Source organism: Abrus precatorius, unplaced genomic scaffold, assembly GCF_003935025.1.
Source record: "Abrus precatorius isolate BTA unplaced genomic scaffold, Abrus_2018 Scaffold8, whole genome shotgun sequence".
NCBI classification, from domain to species: domain Eukaryota; kingdom Viridiplantae; phylum Streptophyta; class Magnoliopsida; order Fabales; family Fabaceae; genus Abrus; species Abrus precatorius.
In genome coordinates, this window is record NW_020874428.1 from 36,368,163 (window position 1) to 36,390,291 (window position 22,129).

Genomic DNA, 22,129 nt, shown 5'->3' on the forward strand with positions numbered 1-22,129 from the left:
TTATTATTAATATAATATTATTATATCTTATTAGATGAAATTATTTGAAAATATGAGAATTTTCATGTTAAGAACAGAGTTATGAAAATTTATTATTTGAATTAAGATTAATATGTTTACAAAATTTAAAAGACAACAAATAACATTAAGATTAAGCAAGACTATAATATTACTAAAATTTAGTTTATTTTAAAATAAAAAAATAATTCTTCGACAAATATAGTATATGATGTTAAGATTTAAATATTAAAATTTAAACCATAATTAAATTGGAAATCAAATTTAAATTGATTAAAATTAAGTAATAGATTTAAACAGAGTAAAAATCATAAAATAAAGAAAATTAGATATTAAATATAAGAAAATTTAAATGACTTAATATTATCTATAAAGCATTTTTATTTAGCCATAAAAACTCTTAACAACGAAAACTTAAATTTATAATATAAGAATGGTTAAGCAAATAAAAATACATATTTAATATTAAAAAATTACATGAATTGACGAGAAACGAAAATTTTCTTAAAAATAAGCTCGTGAAAAAATTGTAGATTCATTTTACTCTTATACTATAAACATGATTCCCTACCTTCGAATGAAAATATTTTAAAACTATTAGCAAAATTTTTTTTAAAACTTATATTTTTCTTTATTAAGTTACGCTTCTATTACATTAAGTATCCGATTAATTTTTTTGTTTTTCTGTAAAATATTATTTAAATTAAACTATTTTAAAATTTTCCATGCTATAGTAAGTTAAATATAATTTATCAGGTAAATTATATTTTAAGATTATTGCGAATCTATTCAATCTCAATTAGATTTAATATATTTGAGTTTTCATAGATTCTTTCAAAATATTAAACACACCAATTTCAAATTAATCGTGGAAATGCAGATAAAGTTCCCAAGTTGCATGCTTTTTGTGCGTGGGTGGAAATATATTTGCGTTTTCATAATTGTGTCAAATATATTTTGATTATTAAGTGAACGTATTTAATAAATTTGAATCAAAATTGATTATAAATTTAATTTATATTTTAAAAAATAAAAAATTATGAGAAATATTTTTAATTTAAAAGACACAAGATTATTTGTTATTCATTAATTCGGAGCTTCAGCGTGAGTTATAAACGTGAAAGAAACACATGCCATTATCGTTGACCGCCAAATGCTCATCACATCACCGTTGCCAGAAATTTTAAGCTAAATAACAAATCACGTCCTATTGTGTTCCCTGCGGTACTAATCTGACCCACTTCCCTTCAATATCACCTAAACAAAATTTTAAATTTAAATTATAATTTTTTTTTAATAATAGACTCACTTATAAAAAAATTAAAAAATATAAATATTTAAATTGCTCTTTTGAAAATAAAAAAATAGATATTCTAATTAATCTGAATTAAACGTGTTAATAATTGATTGATAATGGATTAAGATAAGTCGATCCTTTTACAATGTCTAAAATTGAATATACCAAATATTTGGCTATTTTACTAATTTATGAATCAAGCCGACAGACGTTGAGACGTTTTTATAATGCACGTGGCACAATAAAGTTCACTGAGTGTATATTTTACATAATTTATAATTAATATTTGAACCACGTTAACTGACTGAACTTCAATTTTTATTAAATCACATTAGCTAAATAAACTAAAATAAATAATATTTATAGAAAATAAAATTAAAAAATCCTAAATGTATATTTAGTAATTTCATTTCCCTTAAACGGTTTAAAGAGTCTATGGGGTAAATATTTTTGCTGAGTTGCCCTTTTCCAACTCAGATAAGAATAATTGATGGCACGCATCCGACAATACGAATTTGAGAGGACTTAGTACATATTCCTCAATAGAAAAACGTGTACGCGAGGATTTTTCAAAATAAATAATTGAAAAAATTATATGTCTATTTTTAAATTTAATTATATTTTAAAACATCAATATTATAATTATTAATATGAAATAATATATCATACTTAAAAAATTAAAATTAAAATTAATGTAGAAAAAAGTATTTTATATGAAATTCATTTTTTTTTTTACTGAATACTTCTAAAAAAGTTTGTTTAAAATACTTATAAAAATGTTGAAGAAAATATTCATAATTTATATACGGAGATTAATTTATTTAAAATTAAGAACTTTTGTTCTTTATAAAAGATATTAGATTTTAAAATTTTTTTTTTATAAAAAATATCAAAATTAATTTCTAACCTGTTAAATGAGTAAAAATTTAGTCCTCATCCTTAAATTTACAAATTAAATTAAAATAATATTTGTAATTACTATTACTCGCTATATTTGTTTCGAACTAAATGTTAATAAAAAAAGATTTAAGACTTATTCCAAATGCATTACTTTTTATAAGATAAAAAATATTTAATTTGCTCTGGTCGTTAACAACAACTTCAAATTTAATAGCCCAAAAATATTTATTTTTAAAACATTATTCTAGCCATTCTCATATTTATTAGACAACAATTTAATTTTCATTATCATATATCCAAATTGTCATATTCGTATATATTACCATAATTTTTTAACTAATGTATAATGTTTTAATAATATTTTTAACAAATAAAAAAATAAAATTATTATAAAATAAATTGTTTAAGAAATTAAATAAAATATCAATTTTAAAACAAAATTATTAATCTAATATCAAATAAAAATTCAAAATAATAAATATAAATTTACAATAAAATAAATTTTATAAAATTATAATTATATATATATGTGTATATTATAATGTTTGTATCTGTATTCATGTATAAAAGTTTATAAATATTAATTTTATTCATTATAGTTCTTGTAAATATATAGTTAACATAAAATTAGATACTAAACTTTTGAATTAAATGATTAAACATTATTTTAACTTGATTTATAATTTTAAATAAATTTTTTAATATAATAATGATTCTTTTTTAATAAAAATACATTATTTTAAATACTTAAAATAAATTTAAAAATGAATTATTAAACCGTAAATATATAATAATTTTTATTAAAAATTATAAAATATTACAGATGGACATTGAGAAAATAGAATATTATAATTTTTTATAAAAAAATGCTTATATTGAACACAGTAATATATATGTGCGATAACCATTCAGGGCACTAAATAAACACGTGGAAAATTTGGAATTCGTTGTCAAGTTGTACAAAGCAACCTAAAAGCATGACACGAACATGAAAATCGAAAACAGTTTCTGCTATTCACACTTTGGGGTCGGGTCTGGGGTCCACTTCTGCCAAACGCTGTCAGCATAGCTGTCTTCATTGTTTTTCCCTTCTTCACTTCAAACGCCATTCTGTGAGCACTTGAGCTCCTTATGCTACCCCAACCCCTTCTTTTTTACTTCTTCTGTTCCTCGATGTGACGTTCGCTCCACAAAATCTTTGCTTCCATGCGGGTTTTGACTTTTTTATTTTATATTGTTTTCTTTTGTTCTATCTCATTCTCTGTACTGTAGATAATCCTCATTTTACTCGTTCCTTTTGTGGCGGGAGTGGGAACAATTTTCATTCGGTATACATGGTTCATGACTCACTAACGTACGCTTTGCGGTTACTACTATTCATCGAAATATAACTTCGTGTGTCAAACTTGATTTTCTTTTCAGAGGGAGACATTCTGTTTATCATTTCACCTTTCTTTTGGATTTCAATGGAGGTGAGGTGACATTACAAACCCTTTAAAAATTGCTGATTAAATTGACTGATTCATGCAAGAGCTAGAAAGTAGTAGGGGTAATACTAAACTACAGCGATTATTATTATATATCAGGGATTTTTTGCTGATAAACAAAGCAACACGGGATTAGGCACTCATTGTGAGGAGATAGACCTGACTCTGAAGCTTTCTCCGTGCGGTGAAAATGCAGAAGAAAAGAGGATGAAAAGGTCATCGTTGAAGGGGAGTGTGGTGGGAAATGGCGGAGAAGAAGAGGGTCTGGTGAGGTTTGGGGACTTACAGACAATGAGAAGAGTGAGGACTGGGAAGAGATTATTGCTTGAGAAGCTGAGAAGAGCAGCGGCAGCAGAAGCAGACAAGTCTCTTGCAGTGTCTAGGCAGCCACTAGCTTACTCAATTAATGAAGATCAACTCAACACCCTTCCTAATCCCCCCTGGGATTCACGCCATCAGGGTAACTTCTTTTTCAATTTTTTTATCTTTACGGTTATTAATACCGTGTTGAAACGTTGGTATTGCCCCAAATTATTAGGTAGTAAGTGATTATCATATATTCATAGTTCTGGTAAATCATTACGTGACATGGGACATATGTTGGAGTTTTGGATTGCTTAATCATTTTTTGGTAGTATTACACTTCTTTTAATATAAAATTTATTTATTAAAAATCATAATATTACAAAAATAAAAATCGTATAATTTTGTGTTAGTGTGTTGAAAAAAGTACATTAAAAATTTATATTATTAGAAATTTTTATTAAATTGATAAACTGACATGAAGACAAATCAAACTTAATTATGATTGTTATTTTTTAGTTAAAATTAGCATATTGTATCGGTAATTGTTGTTGATTTTAGTTGTTGACATGAAATGAGAATAACACCAACAATGATATAATTAGTATTGTAACTAATTTTAATTCTTTAGGGCATATGTTTTGGTGTCCCTTTTTTTTAACTGTTGAGAGTTAAAACGAAAAGGAAGAGGCCGTGGGGAAATTAAAATTTCAATAATGACATGGGGGAAGTTTTTTGTCCTTAAGGAAGGAGTGTTATACTAAGTCATCATAATAAATGTTTACAAGATGGCCTGTCCTTTACTGGGGTGGTAGGAATTAGGAAAACCTAAAACTGCTATTGTGATTACTAAAAGAGGCAAACAAATAAGAAAAGTCGTGACAAATATTTAATGTGGCCACATGCACTATCAAATTGACAGCGTGTCCCATATGATTGCTTGGCTATTTACATTCTGATAAAACGGTAGGAATAGGAGCTGGAGTATTCCACTTCAATGAGAAGTTTAATATATATGGAAATTATGGGGAACATATGCATGCAGTGACAAAGGAAAATAAATAGAATTGCTGATGTGGATGGAATGGATTTTTTACGCTGAAACTTTACAAGTTGAGATGTGTAAATTTTATGTCTATATCTTTTTTCTATATATAAATATTAAATAAGTAAAATCATATAAAAAATTAATGAGAATATAAGAAGATCCTCTCCCGAGTGCATGAGGAATGATTTGGGGAGGGGGCAGATCCTCAAAACTCTGCTGGAACATAAAAAAGGTTGATTTTTTTTCTATTATATGAAAATGAAATAGATTTAAATATACTTTTGTCTCTTCAATTATAACGAGTTTTAAAAATTATTTATTTAATTTTGTTCTCTAGATTTTTAAAAATAGTTGGTTTTAATCTCTCTGACTTATGTGACTTTGTGATGAGAAAATAATTGACATATATCTAATACCTCATGTTATTATTTAATATAGACTAAGAAATGTAAAGGCTAAAACTAAAAAATATATACAAATTAAAATCAAATTTTGATGTATTTTGAAGGATAAATACATATTTAACCCAACAAAATATTATGGGTACTGCAATGATCGCTGATCACCACTATCTAAATTCTTCTATATATAATGGGAAACAGATGTTCTCATATGGCTGTAATGACATATATGTTTCTGTATGATGCTCTCTTGATCGTTTCGTTCCACCTCACCAGTCATGAGGAACGAGCAATTGTCCATATAACAAAGCACGGAGTAAAACAATAGTTAAAGCTATAAGTATGGTTTTGGTAGCTTGTTAAATCCACTCAACCTAAGTTTAGTTTGGTAATTACTTGCGTTTGAATCCCGATTAAAAAGTTTCTCACGGTAAATTATTTAACTTGCACACATGAAGGAGGAGCTAGTTTCAACGTCCAAACATCAACCAAGCGTGAAAATGATTCCATGTTTTCCTCAAAAGCAATGCACGAAATGGCATTATTCCCCTTTGATTCAGAGCTTGAGAGTCCAGCCAAAAGGCTTAAGCATGTGTATCCATATAGTACAAGTGATGCAATGGACATTCGGAGAAAGATGCCTAGTGTGACTACTACTGGAGATGAACCCAGTGGGAAAAGAATAGAAGGGTTACAGGAAAGATCAAGTGTGTATTGCTTGTGTCTGCCATGGTAACTTTCTCTCTCCTGAAGAATTCGTGATGCATGCTGTTGGTAAGGAAGTGGAAGATCCCATGAAACACATCATTGTTTGTTCTGACTCATTTTGTATCAGTGGAGATGGAGTTGATTTTATCACTCACCCCTTTTACAATGTGTAGAAGTAGCAAAGAATACTAGTTCTGCATAATTATCTTATCTATGGTTAATTATTCTAGTTACAGTGTAACACAAAATTTTCATCAAAGATTATTTTTCCTATTCGTGAACCTTCATTTTGTATCTTCACAGGACACTTGGATTGGCCAAGCAATAAATTGAGACTTCCAAATTTGTTTGGAAGTCTGTCTACTTTATTTTGCACAAACAGAAGAAACAGTCATACCAACGATGATGCCTCAAGACTTTGATAACATAATTTTGCGTGTTTTGTTATTAAGTATGGTTTTATTATTATTTAGGGTGTTTTTACCTTTAATTTTTTGAAGTATTAAATATCTTAAAATATTTATGTTAATTTTATATAAATCTCAGTTTTTCAGGTTTAATTTGAAAACAGTTTTTAAAAAAATATTTTTACTTTAAAATTTATTTTCTCCAAATATGTTGTCTTGCTATTTTCAAATTATTTTACAAAAAATTAGTTTGACGATAAATCTGTTTCTCTTCTAATATATTATATTAAGAGCGACTAAATTTTTTTAAGTTATTCTAAAGGAAGGCATTTTTTTGTTTAAATTTATTTTTAAAATTAAATACACATTTTTTTATAATTTTAATTGTTAAACATGTGTTATATTTTATTTAAGTTGACTATACGTATATGTCTGAAATTTTTACTTAAATTTAAAATATTTGTATAATGCATGACACATTTATATGTTTTTAATAAAACTCATTTTAAGATACTTCGTACACGTTAGGGCTTTGGGCACATTGTTAAAACTCGATTTTGACCAAGTTGTTTTACATTATATTTTATATATTAAAAAGACTTTAGTTTGTTGTTTATAATAAGAAAAATAAAAATTAAATGACAACATACAATTTAAAAACTGAAAGAAAAAATGAATTTTTTTTGGCTGATTTTGTCTAAATTTGTTTGTTGTTTTATCATTCTTAAATGAAATTAAAATTATCTAAAATTAAGATTAACTTATTTTAAAATGTGTTTTATTTTACACAATATCCATTTTTATATAAAACTCTTTTTATGTACTCATATGTTATGCTACTTGTGAGGATAATTCAGTATATGATAAACTAGTTTAGTTGACATTTTTATATGAAGATCTTTTTCACCCTTTATATAACACTTTAGATATATTTTTTAGACTTTTTAATTCTAGGCATTTTGCATATTATATAGTTTTTTAATTTATAAATAACATTTTAAATCGTAGATAATAACTTCCTTATGTAATTTCATATACTTTGATCAGTCAATTAAAGCGTTCTTATCCTCAAGGTTGATGTCAATTTTTAAGCACAAATACGTGCCAACCATTCTCTCTATTCTAACATAAATAGTCCTGATTAATGAATTAAAACAAGTTAAATATAGGTTAACTGAAGTGAATGTACGTGACAGAATTTGGAGCTTAAAAACTTATTAATTTCAAGTGCTTCGTGCTCAATAAATTAAGTATTGGTCTTTTTGTAACGACGTCTCTTAAAAGTTATGTTGCTTTGAGAGTTGACTCAATTATTTTATCAAGTCTTGTTGAAGAAGTGGGGGTGCTGAGATCTGGGGAATGAATATATAATTTATGGCATTTAAGTATCTCATTAATTATTTTGTCGTATTAATAATTTTGGATCATCAAAGCAAATCATGAAAACGGTGTTGACTATACAGTCAAAAGATGCGATCCTTTCATTTAGGATATGTTTAGATATAATGAAGTGAAAAGGGGTTTATATTTTATTGTTTAGACGGTGAACAAACAATAATCAATTATATTTTTTATTTTTATAATATTTTTACATTAAAAATATAAAATATAAAATTTTAATTTTGATTTATTTTTTATTACAATTTTAATTATTATGCTATATATATACATGTATAAATTAAATTAAATCATTTCATAAGAATAAAAATAAATAATGTTATCTATAAAATACAATAAGCTATTTTGGGTATACTAGTTAAGATCTTAATACAAACAAAAAAGATATAACAATAATGTGATAAAACAATGTCTTAAATTTAGATGCAAAATATATAGCAATAAAAAGATGATAACAAAATAATTTAAATATTCCTCTTAAATCTGAGAGAATGAGTTTTATTAAATCTCACTATATTTCATCCTTATTTTATAAATTTAAATAATAAAATAAGATTCCATTCTATATTATTTCACCCATTCTATTATATTCCACCAATGTAAATACAACTTTAGATAACATTTAAATTCTTTTATAAGATACTATAAAAACTCTTGAAATGACAAATAATTTAGAATAGAGAAAGTATACAAGAGGTTAAATATATATATATATATATATATATAATTATTTTCTATATTATATTTTATTATTATATTGCTATTATCTTCCTAAATTATATTTATAAATTTTATTAATTAAATATTATTTAAATTAAATTGAATAAAAAATGTTGTCATATGTATAAACCAAAATACTATTTTAACTGTATTATTAGTTGGTGCATTTATATTATTGACCAATGAACACATAGGTAAGAGTCAATAGAAAAACATTAAACAAGAACTATAAAGGATTTCTAATTGTTGTTTAACAGATCCAAAATACGAGACATAATCAACAGATTAAAGAGACAACTAAAAGCATCTTCGTCTGAATTTTTTTTTTGCGTAGAAGCAATAACATCTGTAATTCTTTTTGTTAAAAAATGTGATTTGTCAAAGAATGCATAGAAGCTTAGATGATTTATATATATATATTTGAAGAACCTATATTGAGGTGGTGATATTTGGAAGGAAAGGAATAATAGATTTTGTCTTAAGCGTAACACAAAATTCGGGGAATATTCGAAGAGTCCATCAATTCGGCGCTAAGCAAAGGACTCTCACCAATAATTGAACTGTATTCATAGGATCTAATGTATTTTTACATACATAGGACTAGGAAAAAATTGAAGCCAGAAACACAACACTAACACTCTAATCATCCCCATGGCTTCCACGCCCAGTAAGGCTTTTTTACTTTTCAGAATCTATCTTCGTTTGCGTTCTTCTTTTTTGGGCATTCTCTTCGTTCAGATTTTTTTGTTTCTGTTCATCTAAGTGAGCATTTCTCGTTGTTCTGTTTGTGTTCCCTTTGGGCGAATAGGTTTCCTGCTGCTTCGAATTCTTTTGGGTAAATATGATTTGGAACCATTGTTGTTTTTATTAATCAATGAGCCTTTGCCGTTTAGTTTCTGAATGGATCACTGGTCTTCTTTCTTCCTTCAATTTTAGGATTTTCTGCCATGGTATTTTTTATTTTATTTTTTTGCAAATGACAGCTGTTTTTATTTATTTTTGATTGGGGGTGTGTTTTTAGGTCAATTTTTGGCATTTTCTTTTGTGGTATTACAAATTGAGTCAATCAGCATCCAATTTTGTCAGAATATCCAAATACATTGTCTTCTATTTTGTTTATTAATACCTGTTTATATAGAGCTTGCATCTTATCAGGTTTCGTTTTCTAATAAAAACATTATGAAATTTGGATGTATGTTTTTAATGTTTGCGTGAAAATAATTGTTTTTCCTGTAGTGTTTTCTGCTAAATATCTGGTAATTTGGTGTAATAATTCTAAACTTTTAACAGGTTTTGCACCTGTTGTGTTTCTATTGCTCATTTTTGGGTGCACTGCAAGGCCTTTGTATCCATCTTCTAGCAAAGGTGGTGATGGAAACAGGCAGCCTCTACAAACTTTTCGTCCATATAACATTGCACACCGCGGTTCAAATGGCGAGCTTCCTGAAGAAACTCGTCCTGCATACATGGTGAATAAGGGCATAATAACTATTTTGACAAAATTGCATTCGTTTTTCATTATTTTATAATCTGATTTGGATTTGGCCAAGAGTATATGCATAAAAATATAACATCAAAAGTTTTCCTGAGATGCTATCCCAGTTCTCTGTCCTTCACACGTGTTTTTATCTGGTGACCATACAAATGCAATCATGCTACAATTATGCAAACTGGTATTACGTACAATGCAGATAACATAATGATAAATGAGCATCACTTTTATCTTTGGCCTCTACTTGCCTAAAAATGAAAGTTCCTTGCAGAGAGCTATTGAAGAAGGTGCAGACTTCATTGAAACTGACATCTTATCATCCAAAGATGGTGTTCTTATATGTTTCCATGATGTTACCCTTGATGCTACTACTGATGTTGCAAGCCACAAAGAGTTTGCCAATCGTAAAAGAACATATGAAGTCGAGGGGGCCAATGTTACTGGCTTTTTTACTGGTACCAATGCTATTTTTTGTCTTCTTCCTTGCAAATTTTCTTTGTAAAATATATTTTGGTGGTTAATCTGATTGCTTCTGTGTACTGCTTATGACACAAATGCATAAGCTTGAAATTCATCTCAATTTTCGTTTAGTGATGTATATTCTAGAAGGATTGTTTATGTTTAAGTTCTTTATTTTTCTTGAAAGTCACTTTTTGGCATATAAACAAATCTGTTCTTGTGGAAAGAATCTAATTTGCTTAAATAATTATATTCATTTGTATATTTGCAGTTGATTTCACATTTAAAGAATTGGAGTCGTTGAGAGTGAAACAGAGGTGTAGCTTCAGGGATCAACAGTTCAATGGTTAGTATCTCCTTACATTTGGCAGCATCTCATTCTCTTACGTGTATATTTTGTTTGTTTGGCTTGTTCATGCATTGATTCTGAACTATTCTGTTGCTGCAGTTCATTAACTGGTATTTCTGAAATCATTATTATTAATAAAATTTTTAATTTGTGATAGATTTTGATGAGAATAAGATAGAATCCCAGAAGGAAATCTTCTTCACGAGTAAAAATTACTTCTCATCAAACAAAAATAGTGATACTGGAATAGAAGAAATGCAGAAAAGGCAGTAAAGAGAAACAGTCTGAGATGAAACATAGACTCTGCTCTACGTGCCTAAGCCACATAATCTTCTCCAAATTCTGTTGTCATGTATTTCCCACCCGTCCTTATTCATATCTTCTTTCCAGTCCCATCATTTCATGATTCACCTCTCCTATACCTTGCTGCCACATGTATATTCTGTTACACTTTCCCCCTACACCCAAAGAGTAGAACTATTCTTTTTTCATTTTTTGATAATCTGTCCGCTGATGACTTGGTTTTTTCTCTTGTGATTATTGTTTGAAACTACTATTGCTTTAGCACATATAAAAGCAGGTAGCTGTAAGTCTATAACCTTTTACTTGGAATCTCTTTCAGGAAAATTTCAAATAATCACTTTTGAAGAGTACATTTCCATAGCACTGGATGCACCCAGAGTTGTTGGAATATATCCAGAGATAAAAGATCCAGTATTTATCAATGAGCATGTGAGTGTTTCTCCCTATAAACCAATATATGGCTATATGTTTGGAGGGTGGGGAGACTTGTATCTCAAAAAGAGAAGTCATTCCAAAAGGAAGAACTATTGATATATAATTTGTCTAGTAGACAAATATATTAGACTTTGCCATTCTTATTCTACGTGTTTGATAGTACTGTGCTGGTCATATCTCGTAGAATCAAAGAAATAACTTCTCATCTTTACTTTAAATAAAGGCTAATGAGTATTATAGGTTCTGAGATTATATTATTGGAAATTTCGACGGAAGCAACTTGTACTAAGAGTTTTTATCATCTGTTGCAATGTTTACAAAAAATCTTACAATTTCATGCTTGATAATTTGGTGTTAAAAGTAATATCTAATATGTACTATTTGCCGATTTCTTTTAGATCTGTTTTTTGTTCATTAAGTTGTTACAATCAATAGGTGAAATGGGAAAATGGCAAAAGATTTGAGGACAAGTTTGTGGAGACACTTCAGAAATATGGATACATGGGTTCCTACCTGTCAAAAGATTGGTTGAAACAGCCTGCATTTATTCAGTCATTTGCTCCGACTTCACTTGTGTATATATCAGATAAAACAGACTTGCCCAAGATTTTCTTGATTGATGATATTACTGTTCGAACACAAGACACTAATCAGGTGTGCAATACATTTTACCCTTGATGCCTGAGCTGCTTTAGGATTATTGAACTTCTCTGCTGCATGCAAGTTTTCAGAACAAAATGTTTTCTTTTCAATGGATATTGTAATGCTTGTGGTCTGTGAAATTAATTTATATCATAATGTTGCATAATTACATCTTTAGACTTTAAAAGATCACAAACTTCGAAGAGAGAATGTAAGTAGCACCAATGATGAAGCTTTCTACATGTTTTTGTATGGAGTAGAACAGAGGACACTTTTTTTCTTGTTGCATAAATGGAGGAGCGAATGTATTCAGACTTACATTGTGTCCGAATACCTTGTTAAACACACTTCCATTTTTCCGCCTTTTACTTTAATTCTTAGCCAGGACACTCTATGCTGGCTTCCTTAAATAAAATGTTGAAATCGGATAAAAGTTTTGCCCTGATTGACTGTACCTTGATTATCCTTTGATACTACCCAGATTTTTGTACTTTCTGACCTTTCTTTTCAAACGTTATACTTTCTCCATCTTATGTTATTCAATGTTGTTTTCATTGTCCATTCCAAAACCTAACAAAATAGTATTAAAATGATGATGTGCAGTCATATTGGGAAATTACATCTGATAAATACCTAAACTACATAAAGCAATACGTTGTGGGAATTGGACCTTGGAAGGACACGTTGGTACCTGTGGTAAATAATTATGAGACAACACCTACTAATCTTGTTGCTAGAGCACATGCTCATAACCTCCAGGTACACTTCTATTCAAAGTTTGTTTTCTTTTAAATGATGTAATGGATTTGATAATTTTCCGAAGCTTACTCTTGATTTTATTGTCTTATATGTTTTATGAGAATCTGTTGACATTCCTACTCTTTAGTTTGTCATCAATTGTATTGTCTTCCATGAATGGTTTTGGAGCCAAACAAATGACAATTTGAACTGCTAATAATGAGGCAGGTGCATCCGTATACTTACCGAAATGAGAACCTATTTTTGCACTTCAACTTTAGTCAAGATCCATATTTGGAGTATGATTACTGGATCAACAAAATAGGAGTTGATGGTCTGTTTACAGACTTCACAGGAAGTCTTCATAGATTTCAGGAATGGACATCCTCTAAACATCATGACATTGACGACAAGAGTGCATCCAAGCTATTGCATAAAATTGCTTTATTGGTCTCCTCTTATGAATGATCTTAAGAAGTCAAGATGGGCGTATAGGTGTTTGGATTTACTGTTTCTGTTTTCAAAAAGCTTATATCAACATGTACACGATAGTTTTTTATTAGTTGTCTAAAAATTAAGCAATGTCAAGCATTTAGTGAGATAATACGTATTGTAATCTATTTAAACATGATTAGAGGATTTTTGCTCCTCGGTAATAAGGAGGTTTCTTTTTTCAAGTAATAAACAGTAGAGTTCTGCTGCTATTCTTGGGTGAAAAATATACATGCTATGATTACTAAGGGGGTTGTCTGATAATAGAGTTTTTAGAGGGGAAAATATATTTAAAATTAATATTTTTTTATAATAAAAGATATAAATTAATACATTTAAATAAACTTAATGTATTAATTATATATTTAGTACCATAAATGAAATAGTTTCTTTAATTTAAAATTAAAAAAAACTGTAAAAGGTTGAAAATGATTAAAATATCCCTGAATTAACCCCAATTACATTTTATTTTAAAATGTGTTACAACCTGTGATGTTGATTTGATTTGCGAATCAGACATCCACTAAATCAACGTTTACTAATGTCGTATAATATTGGTGGAGTCCATGTTAATATTTAACCATTAGATTAATGATTCATTTACGGCAGTTACGGAATAACTAACTTGGAAGGATATGCTGATTCGAAACCAAACGAAAGCGGCCACATCCCCGCGTCACTGATTGCCTTTAGTCATTTCCTAGGGTTTGAGTCTTTTAGGTAATGTTGGTATTTAGTAAAATTATTTGTGCCTGTTTTTCGGAGCTTAGATCAGCAGGCGTTGTTCAAGATTGGGTTCCAGCTAGACACTTTGGAGGATGTTCTTTTATGCAGGTGGTGTTTGGAGTCTTTTCCATCCATAGGCTAACCGCAATAACAATATTCAGACCTACCATGTCTGTGTTTGGAATAATTATGAAAAAAAAACCATTTTAATAATAGATTATAAATGTAATCAATTACTTTTTTAAATATAATAACTTGTAGAAAATATATAAAATTCATTTTAAATAACTACTGTGTTTAAAATAACCATTATAAATAAAATAAAAATTAACTAAAACCATTTAACCATAATCTCCAAAATTTTACTCGTATGTTGGAATATTACAATATAAATTAACAAAATGTTTGAAGAGTACACTTCTTTCTTCTATCAACAATATTATTTTTTTAAAAAAATAATTAATCCAAACATGGTCCATACAGGTCGAGCATGATTAATTCACTTCAACCTAAACGAGAAAAAGCTTAAAGATATTCTGAAGGATCAGGTACCTGACATCATAATGTAAAACCATCAACAATCCGACTTGAGAAATTCTCGAGCAGATTTCAGGAATTCAGTAAGAGGTACAAGATAAACCACCTAAGGAATTAATAATTACAAGCATTAACATTACTCAAATATCGTTAACCAAAAGATCAAGAAGCTGTAAGTCAGCAGATCTGTCCTACTGAGAAGCTCTCATCTTTGATATTTCTTCCAGGAGAACTCTTGACTCAGCAGCGAAGTCAACAGGAACAACTGCCCGGGCTGTTATCCGTTGCCTCTTCTCGTTATTATACTCATTTTGAGTAACACTGACCCGGAAAAGATGCGGAACCCATGTAGCTTGCTTCAATTTCAGCTGATATGGATTATCTTCTCCTTCCTGAAATAAATAAAAGAATTTTAATATTAAAATAATATTTTATCATTGTGCTCCAAGAATTAAGACACAGGGTAACTGGTGTTACTTGTGATCGTAAGTTATCTAGATCATCAGCAGAGCATCCAACGATCTTCTCAGCTTCCTCATTAAAGACGGAGATAAAAGCCTCACCAGTTGCATCAGCAACTTTGGCAACCATAATATACCTGAAAGGAACAAAGTGAAAAATTATAAACACGGAGATTATCTAGAAAATTTCAAAACTAAATATGATCACTGCATTACCTTAAACTGCACTGTTCATCGTTTTTCTGACAACCTTCGCACCAGTATCCAGAACCAATGCTTTCAGTAACTTTTTTATTGCATGTCTTACAGGCACGATACCACATTGCCTGATCAGCCTTGATGAAGTTTATATATCCTCTAATGCTGAAAAACGCAGGCTATACAAAGCAACAAAAGAGACAAGTTAGACTAGTGATTCAGATGCCAATAAATTAGAAATTGCAAGAGCTTCAATAACAGTTTCCAATACAGGAAAGTTAGCACCCAACCCAAAACAATGTGCGGTATTATTACATAAGGAACTGCACTATTTTGAAATCAATACCTTGCCATCCCCCAACATTGGGGTTGAGATTATGTGAGAGAGAGACACACGATCAGAGTACACTGATCTAATTCCATTGTTAGATATTGGACTTGAACCAGAGCCTACAGAGTCCATGGAAGCATCCTTTCCTTCAAAATCATACCTGTGGCCCAGATAAGAATATAAATATGGTCATAAAAATATCACAACCAGAGAGGCAACAACTGACAAGCGAACAATAACATACCAGCTTCTGAGTTTCTTTGCTTCAGGTATGTCTGGATTTATCAGAACCGCACTTTTGCTTATGGTTGACAAAGAAACGCCTGAAACAAAGATTCAAGAACAATAAATACATTAGCCTCTTGCACCCTTGTCGTGAAATAACTATCAAAAGCATACACCATAGCATACCTTGGAAGTCCCCAACCTTGAGAGATTTGATTGCAACAACAGGAGACTTATCAGCAATATCCAGTAACTCTTGTCCTATGTTAGTAGCTAGTTCATTCCACAAGGAAACAACTACTGTCTTCTTCCTGAAATAAAAAGTAAGGTATGAAGTTCCACAATAATAAAAAGGAACCAATGCTAACACTGTAGGTGAGTAGAAGCAAGCACTCACGTTTCATCAGCAATAGTGATGTCACGCTTTGGAATACCCTCATTGTCACTCTTCCTTCGAATGCTCATTGTTGAAGATACATTCTTAACAACTCCAACTACATCTGAGATTCATAACAACAATATTCAATAAAAGAGCAGCAAAATAATAATACACGGAGATTAACATGTTCTAGACATTACTCATCACTCACCAACGAGGTCAGTCTTATTGACATGAGGACCCAGCTGATCAATCGGGACGAATTTGAATTTTGTTTCTGGAACAAAACTTGCCTCACCATCCACCTCTTCCACCTCAGAATTCTCATTCAGGGTCATTTCATAATCATTTTGCACAGTCTTGAACTGCTTGTTAGCTACTTTTAAAGTTCCCTTTGAAATATAATAAACTTTTCCCAGAACAAATTTGTCAAAAAATTTCCTCGCAGCATCATTAAACATTGTTGCTTGAATCTGAGTACCCTGATAATATTTCATTTAACAAAATAAAAACAAAATTACCTTCTACACTTGAAGAACAAGACAACATTTAAATGCAAACATGTAAGATAATAATCAAATAGGCAATGATTCTTACATCTTCATCCGTCAATTCCACATTGAAGACACAACCTTCCCCTCTGGCATTCCTATATGTACGCATGTTCCCTTTGCTCGTAACACTAACCTTTATTGTCCAATTACCCTGATAAGGATTCAACGAAACAAGAGGACGTACCCTACGCGTCATGGCCATTCGTGCAGCAGGAGCCGAACTGAAAAGAAAAAATACAACCTTTTTAAAACCCCTAAAAATTTCAATACACATTGAAACAAAATAAAAATTGTACCACTCACTTTCCATGCTGTTCATGCACAATCTGAGCAGCAGATTTTGCCACCACTTCCTGCTTCGGTTTCAAAAGAATCCCAACAGAACCTTCACTCTTGACTCCACTCTCTTCCTTAGGCTTCAAAAGAAGTTCAGATTCCTCACTCTTTATCTCCATTTGAAGCGCGGGAGAAACCGGTTCACATTTCGAAACAATGAGATATCTACAACACCAAGAACAAAAATCACGAATCGGCTACGGAAACAGATATATATGAAACGGTGAGTACAGAGAAATTAGGGCTTACTTCTCAGACTTATTGGGAATATCATTGAGAGTGTAATCAATAATGCGAATAAGACCAAGGTTCTGAATATTCCCCGACAGCACCTCGGAGTAATGATTTGAAGGAAGAATCGCCCTCAGCTTCATTTTTCCATCACTAGCAGTGAACCTATGTTATCAAATCAAAAAATACATATTAATAAAACGTGCAGATACAGATCTGGAATCATAATAGGAAACCCTAAGGAGAGGCGTTGGTAAGAGAAAACGTACATGTATCTGTTGCCGCTCTGCTTGAGATCGAGAACTTGGACGACGATGTAGGGAAGATCCGATGAAGAATCAGGGGAAGGGTTAGCGAGAAGCGTTGAGATGGCTTCTGGGGTTACTGATTTCGCCGCCATTGGAATTTGGAAGAATATAGTGTTAGGGAAAATTTGAAGAATGGAAGAAGAGAATGTGGAGAAGGAGAGTGAGTGAGAGAGTGGTTTTTGTATTGTAAGAGTTGTGGAATGGGCGGGAATTGGCTTTGAAGTGATGCGTTGTTGGCGGCGTTTTGAATTCTTTTGTGGGCTTCGCGCTTTGTTTTTTCACTAACCCACTGGCGCCATATGTTCCGCGTTTTCAATCAAATTGACTATTTGTCTAATGATATTTTTATTTTTTAAGAAAAACAGTTATTTACTAGTGATGTTTAATAATATTTTGTTAAATACTTATTAAAAATATAAAATATATGTGATATTCTATAAAAACTGAAGTTGTAAAAGTCTAATTAAAAATTTTTAAGTACTTAATAATACAGAAATTTATAATTTTTTAGCATGATTCTTCTTTCCTTAAAAAAATTAAAGATTGGAAATTAAATATTAATGTAAAGATAATTATTGTAATAATAAAAGTCTAAATGTTACTTGAAAAAATAAAATACATAATACAAATAATATGTTTTAATAATATAAATTATAAAACAAAGTGTGATATTAATTTACAATTTTTAAAATAATACTTTTTTAAAATTTATATATGGTTAAAAAAAAATTATGATATCTTGTAAATTAAAAGAATATTTTTTACTTTTTCATACGTGCAATAATTTTTTTTAAATTTTATGTGAATAGAAAGCAAATTTAATAATTTATTTAAAAAACATAAAAATATTTTTTAATCTTTAAAACATTAAAAGAAGAATCACAACTGTCAAAATAAAAAAAATGTATAATGCTCTCTTAATTTTACAAGTATTACAGTAAATGCCATTAAAAAAATATTAGTTATTTTAACAAAATAATAACCATTGTCAATATATAATACTTTATTTAAAAAAATTACTACAAAGAAAAAAAAATTGAATTATAATGCCTATTTGAGCGAAATAACATAAGATGAGGAGCATAATTTATCCGAAACAGATTAAAAAAATATTAAGTCAGTAATAAGATGATAGAATGTCAAATTCATAACACGAATAAAATGTTTGAATCAAATTGTAGGAAATTTAAGTATAATTTACTCTGAAACCTCGCAGATTGAGGAGCATTAAGTGCTTCTACACAGCACAGCTAATTCTTGATGCGCACTACAGTTATGGAATTTCAGGAAAAATACCTTTGCCATTTCGTTGTTAATCTGTTAATAGCACAATTAAACTACAATCTATCATACAACGCCAATCAGAAATTTCCCTGATTTCCCAACTAGAAGGTACATAGCACAAATAAAATTAGAATTAAAACTAACTGACTAAAGTTATTTTGCTATGCAGATGATGCATAACACTAGCTTAATAAGACCATAAAGATAGTTAATGATTTTGGCATAAGACAAGAGACTCTGAAGTGATGATCTTCTACTATCCCCTAATTACAGAATGGACAACATGCGAAGCAACCCAACCATTTGTTAGGAGGTGCATTTGTTGCTGACTGTGGGGTCTGATCATCTGCCTTTGTTGTTTCTGTTTCCTTTGTTTGCTTCTCTTGATCTTGCTTCTCTCTCACACTCTTGGATGAAATACTTTTATCTCGGCCTTTCGATCTTCACATCGTAAAAAAATGAACCAATGTAATATCAATTCAAATTCCATCATTATCAAGAAGCATGCACCATCATCTCTTTACATAAAGTACACTGATTAGAAGATTTATTTCTCAAATGATTATTCATGTATTAACATGGATATTAAATTGAGCAGCAGCATTTCTACATATAATATAATATAAAGGGTCTTGTTAACTAGGACAATGGTTAAAGAATCAATAAAATAATACATTTTTGTTAAAAAAAAATAAGTTGGAATGCATTAAAAAAAATGTGAGTGATTTTTACGTTTTTCAACAAAATAAATTTACTTTTTATTCTTCAACCAGTGCTCTAAGGGATCTTGATAGCATTTTCTTATAACAGAATAGTCAATAATAAAAGCTTACGATTGAAATGCATAGGAATTGGAGCTCCCCTCTGATTGGCAATGAGAATTGGGATCTTTATCATCTCTGTTACCAGCGCTTTCTGTGGTTAGGCTACTTTCCATTATAACTTCTCTCATTGTCTCAGCAGCTTTTGCTTCGGTTACTTTAGAACTTTCTTCATGTAGTTCAGCAGTTCTTTGGCTAATATCATTGAATTTGTTGACAGGGGTAGGTGGCTGGTTACTTGGTGAAGCATTTGGTTGGTCATGGATGCATACATCACCAGGCTTATCCAACTCACAGGATTTAAAGCAAGCTAGATCATTTGAGAAGCTCATATTTCCCATGTAAATGCTGAACAAGGACTCATTAGAAGCAGTGCTCCATTCCACTGGGGCATTTGTGCTGTTTCTAGAAAAGACATGTGATGGAAAAGTATATTGAGAAGATGCATTTGATTCATTTGGTCGCTCCATAACCTGCACTGGAGGATTTTGTATTTCTAATCCTTCGTTTGTGCGAGTTTCACTAGTTGAATCACGAGTAGCTATCACATCATGGATTTGCTCTTGGCTTGAAGATTCAGAAGCTGGGGAAACTGGTGTCCCCATGTTACTGTTAACCATGCCTTGAAAGGGATCATGTGATTCAGCATTTATGGGAACAGTATCAATTGCAGATGATTGGTTTTGCGATGATTCCAATGCACCATTTGTGTTTGTTGGCTCATGGAATGGATTTCCTGATGATGATTCATATGTAGACGGTGTAAATGATGAATAAAGGCCTAATATATCTTCAGTTGAAAAATGTTGTGTACCACTTTGAGAGCCAACTAGGTTTGTGTTTGAATTACCATTATTACATCCATTACCTTTGCCTGTTGCATCATTCATCTCTAAGAAGGGGTTTTGGGATGATGATGTAGAATTATTGCTCAATGTAGAAGGATGAGCATCCAAATGGTTATTTTTTGTGCTTCCATGTATTTGTTCTGTTAATGGAGATGTTTGATGCAATGTATCTTCACCTGTATTTGTTGCAAAACCAGTTCCGACGCTAGCACTAGATCTGTCACCCCCAGTTTCCATCAGCCACCAACGTCAAATGATACAAGGTCCAAAGGTTCTGACGGAAAATTTACTAAGCTGTAAAGTTATAAAATAAAAACTCACATCATAATCAACACAGAGTGTTTTTTATGTAAAAAAAACTAAAGAAGATAGGATTTGCTTCAAATTAACTAACTTGTTGAACTCTCTTTAGTTTTGTAGGCTTTAGGTGTTGGTTAAAATAAAGATGAACATAAAATGAGTCAACTAAGGTGAGAGAACATATCGTTAGCTTGATAGAGCCAAGAAAAATGAAGGGGTAAAATTTTATTCAGCCAACAAAAACACTAGAGAAAACTACAAACATAAATAAATAAAGTCGAGCACAAAATTCAATGTCAACAAAATATAGTTTTCAATTGATCAATCTATGCATCTCTGGTATTTGGCCAATAAAACATCCAAGAGGAAGGAAACAATAAAAACAAACTGGAAATCTTTGCATCATAATATACCATTTAGGCAAACAAATATCAGACAATGATTGAAATTCTAGAGACATCATGGCAAAGCAAACAAAACCCATCTTCATGCAAAAAGAAAAATTAGAGACGAAACTAGATTCCTAAAAATTAAATTCAAAATATGCAGAGAAAATGAGAACATTACATAAAAAATCAATGTGCCGGGAAGATCCAAAGAGACTGCCGACCAAGCCCCTACTGAAATCAACTAAGTCAGATATGGCAAATGAATCAGCAGTCCCATTTCCTCCCCGAACTAACAAAGATGAAATATGTCAAGAAAAATTGGGGAAGATATATTGAAAAACATGACAAATGGAGAGAAAAAGAGAGAAAGAAATAATGAAAATGCTGAAATGGAACAAGCAAGCAAAAATGTTAAATAATACATATGGTGTTGCACAAGTTTAGGGGTTGCATTCTCACATATTCCTAAAGTAAACAATTAACGAACTTCGGTTGTAATACGCGCCAAGATGTCATTGTGCCAACTATTAACCATTGTCATCTTGTGCTGTATTATGCATGCATGGTTTTCATGTACGATCCTCTGGAACACGAGATAAAAAAT

General features: G+C 30.3%; 2 protein-coding genes across 3 annotated transcripts; one reads left to right on the forward strand and one right to left on the reverse strand.

The window, feature by feature from the left end:
• The first annotated feature begins 9,128 nt into the window (after window positions 1-9,128).
• On the forward strand, window positions 9,129-13,806 carry LOC113847270 (glycerophosphodiester phosphodiesterase GDPD6). The gene is made up of 8 exons (XM_027476260.1): window positions 9,129-9,354; window positions 9,978-10,156; window positions 10,451-10,634; window positions 10,910-10,984; window positions 11,610-11,719; window positions 12,161-12,379; window positions 12,971-13,126; window positions 13,334-13,806. Exons 1-8 carry the CDS (start codon window positions 9,339-9,341, stop codon window positions 13,571-13,573), a joined length of 1,179 nt encoding a protein of 392 aa, XP_027332061.1. The 5' UTR covers window positions 9,129-9,338; the 3' UTR covers window positions 13,574-13,806.
• Window positions 13,807-15,051: 1,245 nt separating this feature from the next.
• On the reverse strand, window positions 15,052-18,129 carry LOC113847937 (replication protein A 70 kDa DNA-binding subunit B). 2 transcript variants are annotated; one of them, XM_027477272.1, is made up of 13 exons: window positions 17,845-18,129; window positions 17,594-17,740; window positions 17,451-17,509; window positions 17,312-17,405; window positions 17,052-17,229; window positions 16,666-16,936; window positions 16,473-16,575; window positions 16,262-16,386; window positions 16,095-16,173; window positions 15,866-16,010; window positions 15,538-15,698; window positions 15,338-15,458; window positions 15,052-15,252 (listed from the first exon to the last, which is right to left on the reverse strand). In XM_027477272.1, the coding sequence occupies exons 1-13, from the start codon at window positions 17,973-17,975 to the stop codon at window positions 15,052-15,054; spliced, it is 1,815 nt and encodes a 604-aa protein (XP_027333073.1). In that variant the 5' UTR covers window positions 17,976-18,129. The 2 variants fall into 2 exon arrangements, with proteins under 2 accessions (XP_027333073.1, XP_027333072.1); XM_027477271.1 differs by having other exon boundaries at window positions 17,312-17,509.
• Window positions 18,130-22,129: the final 4,000 nt, after the last annotated feature.

Bases quoted from the DNA above. Each gene is read 5' to 3' on its own strand.
- LOC113847270 (XM_027476260.1), top strand. The intron at 10,157-10,450 runs GTGAATAAGGGC...AGTTCCTTGCAG, and splicing joins AAACTCGTCCTGCATACATG to AGAGCTATTGAAGAAGGTGC. The intron at 13,127-13,333 runs GTACACTTCTAT...ATAATGAGGCAG, and splicing joins CACATGCTCATAACCTCCAG to GTGCATCCGTATACTTACCG.
- LOC113847937 (XM_027477271.1), bottom strand. From the start codon at position 17,975: ATGGCGGCGAAATCAGTAACCCCAGAAGCCATCTCAACGCTTCTCGCT. The intron at 17,741-17,844 runs GTACGTTTTCTC...TTGATAACATAG, and splicing joins CAGAGCGGCAACAGATACAT to GTTCACTGCTAGTGATGGAA. The intron at 16,937-17,051 runs GTAAGAATCATT...AAATATTATCAG, and splicing joins TGGAATTGACGGATGAAGAT to GGTACTCAGATTCAAGCAAC.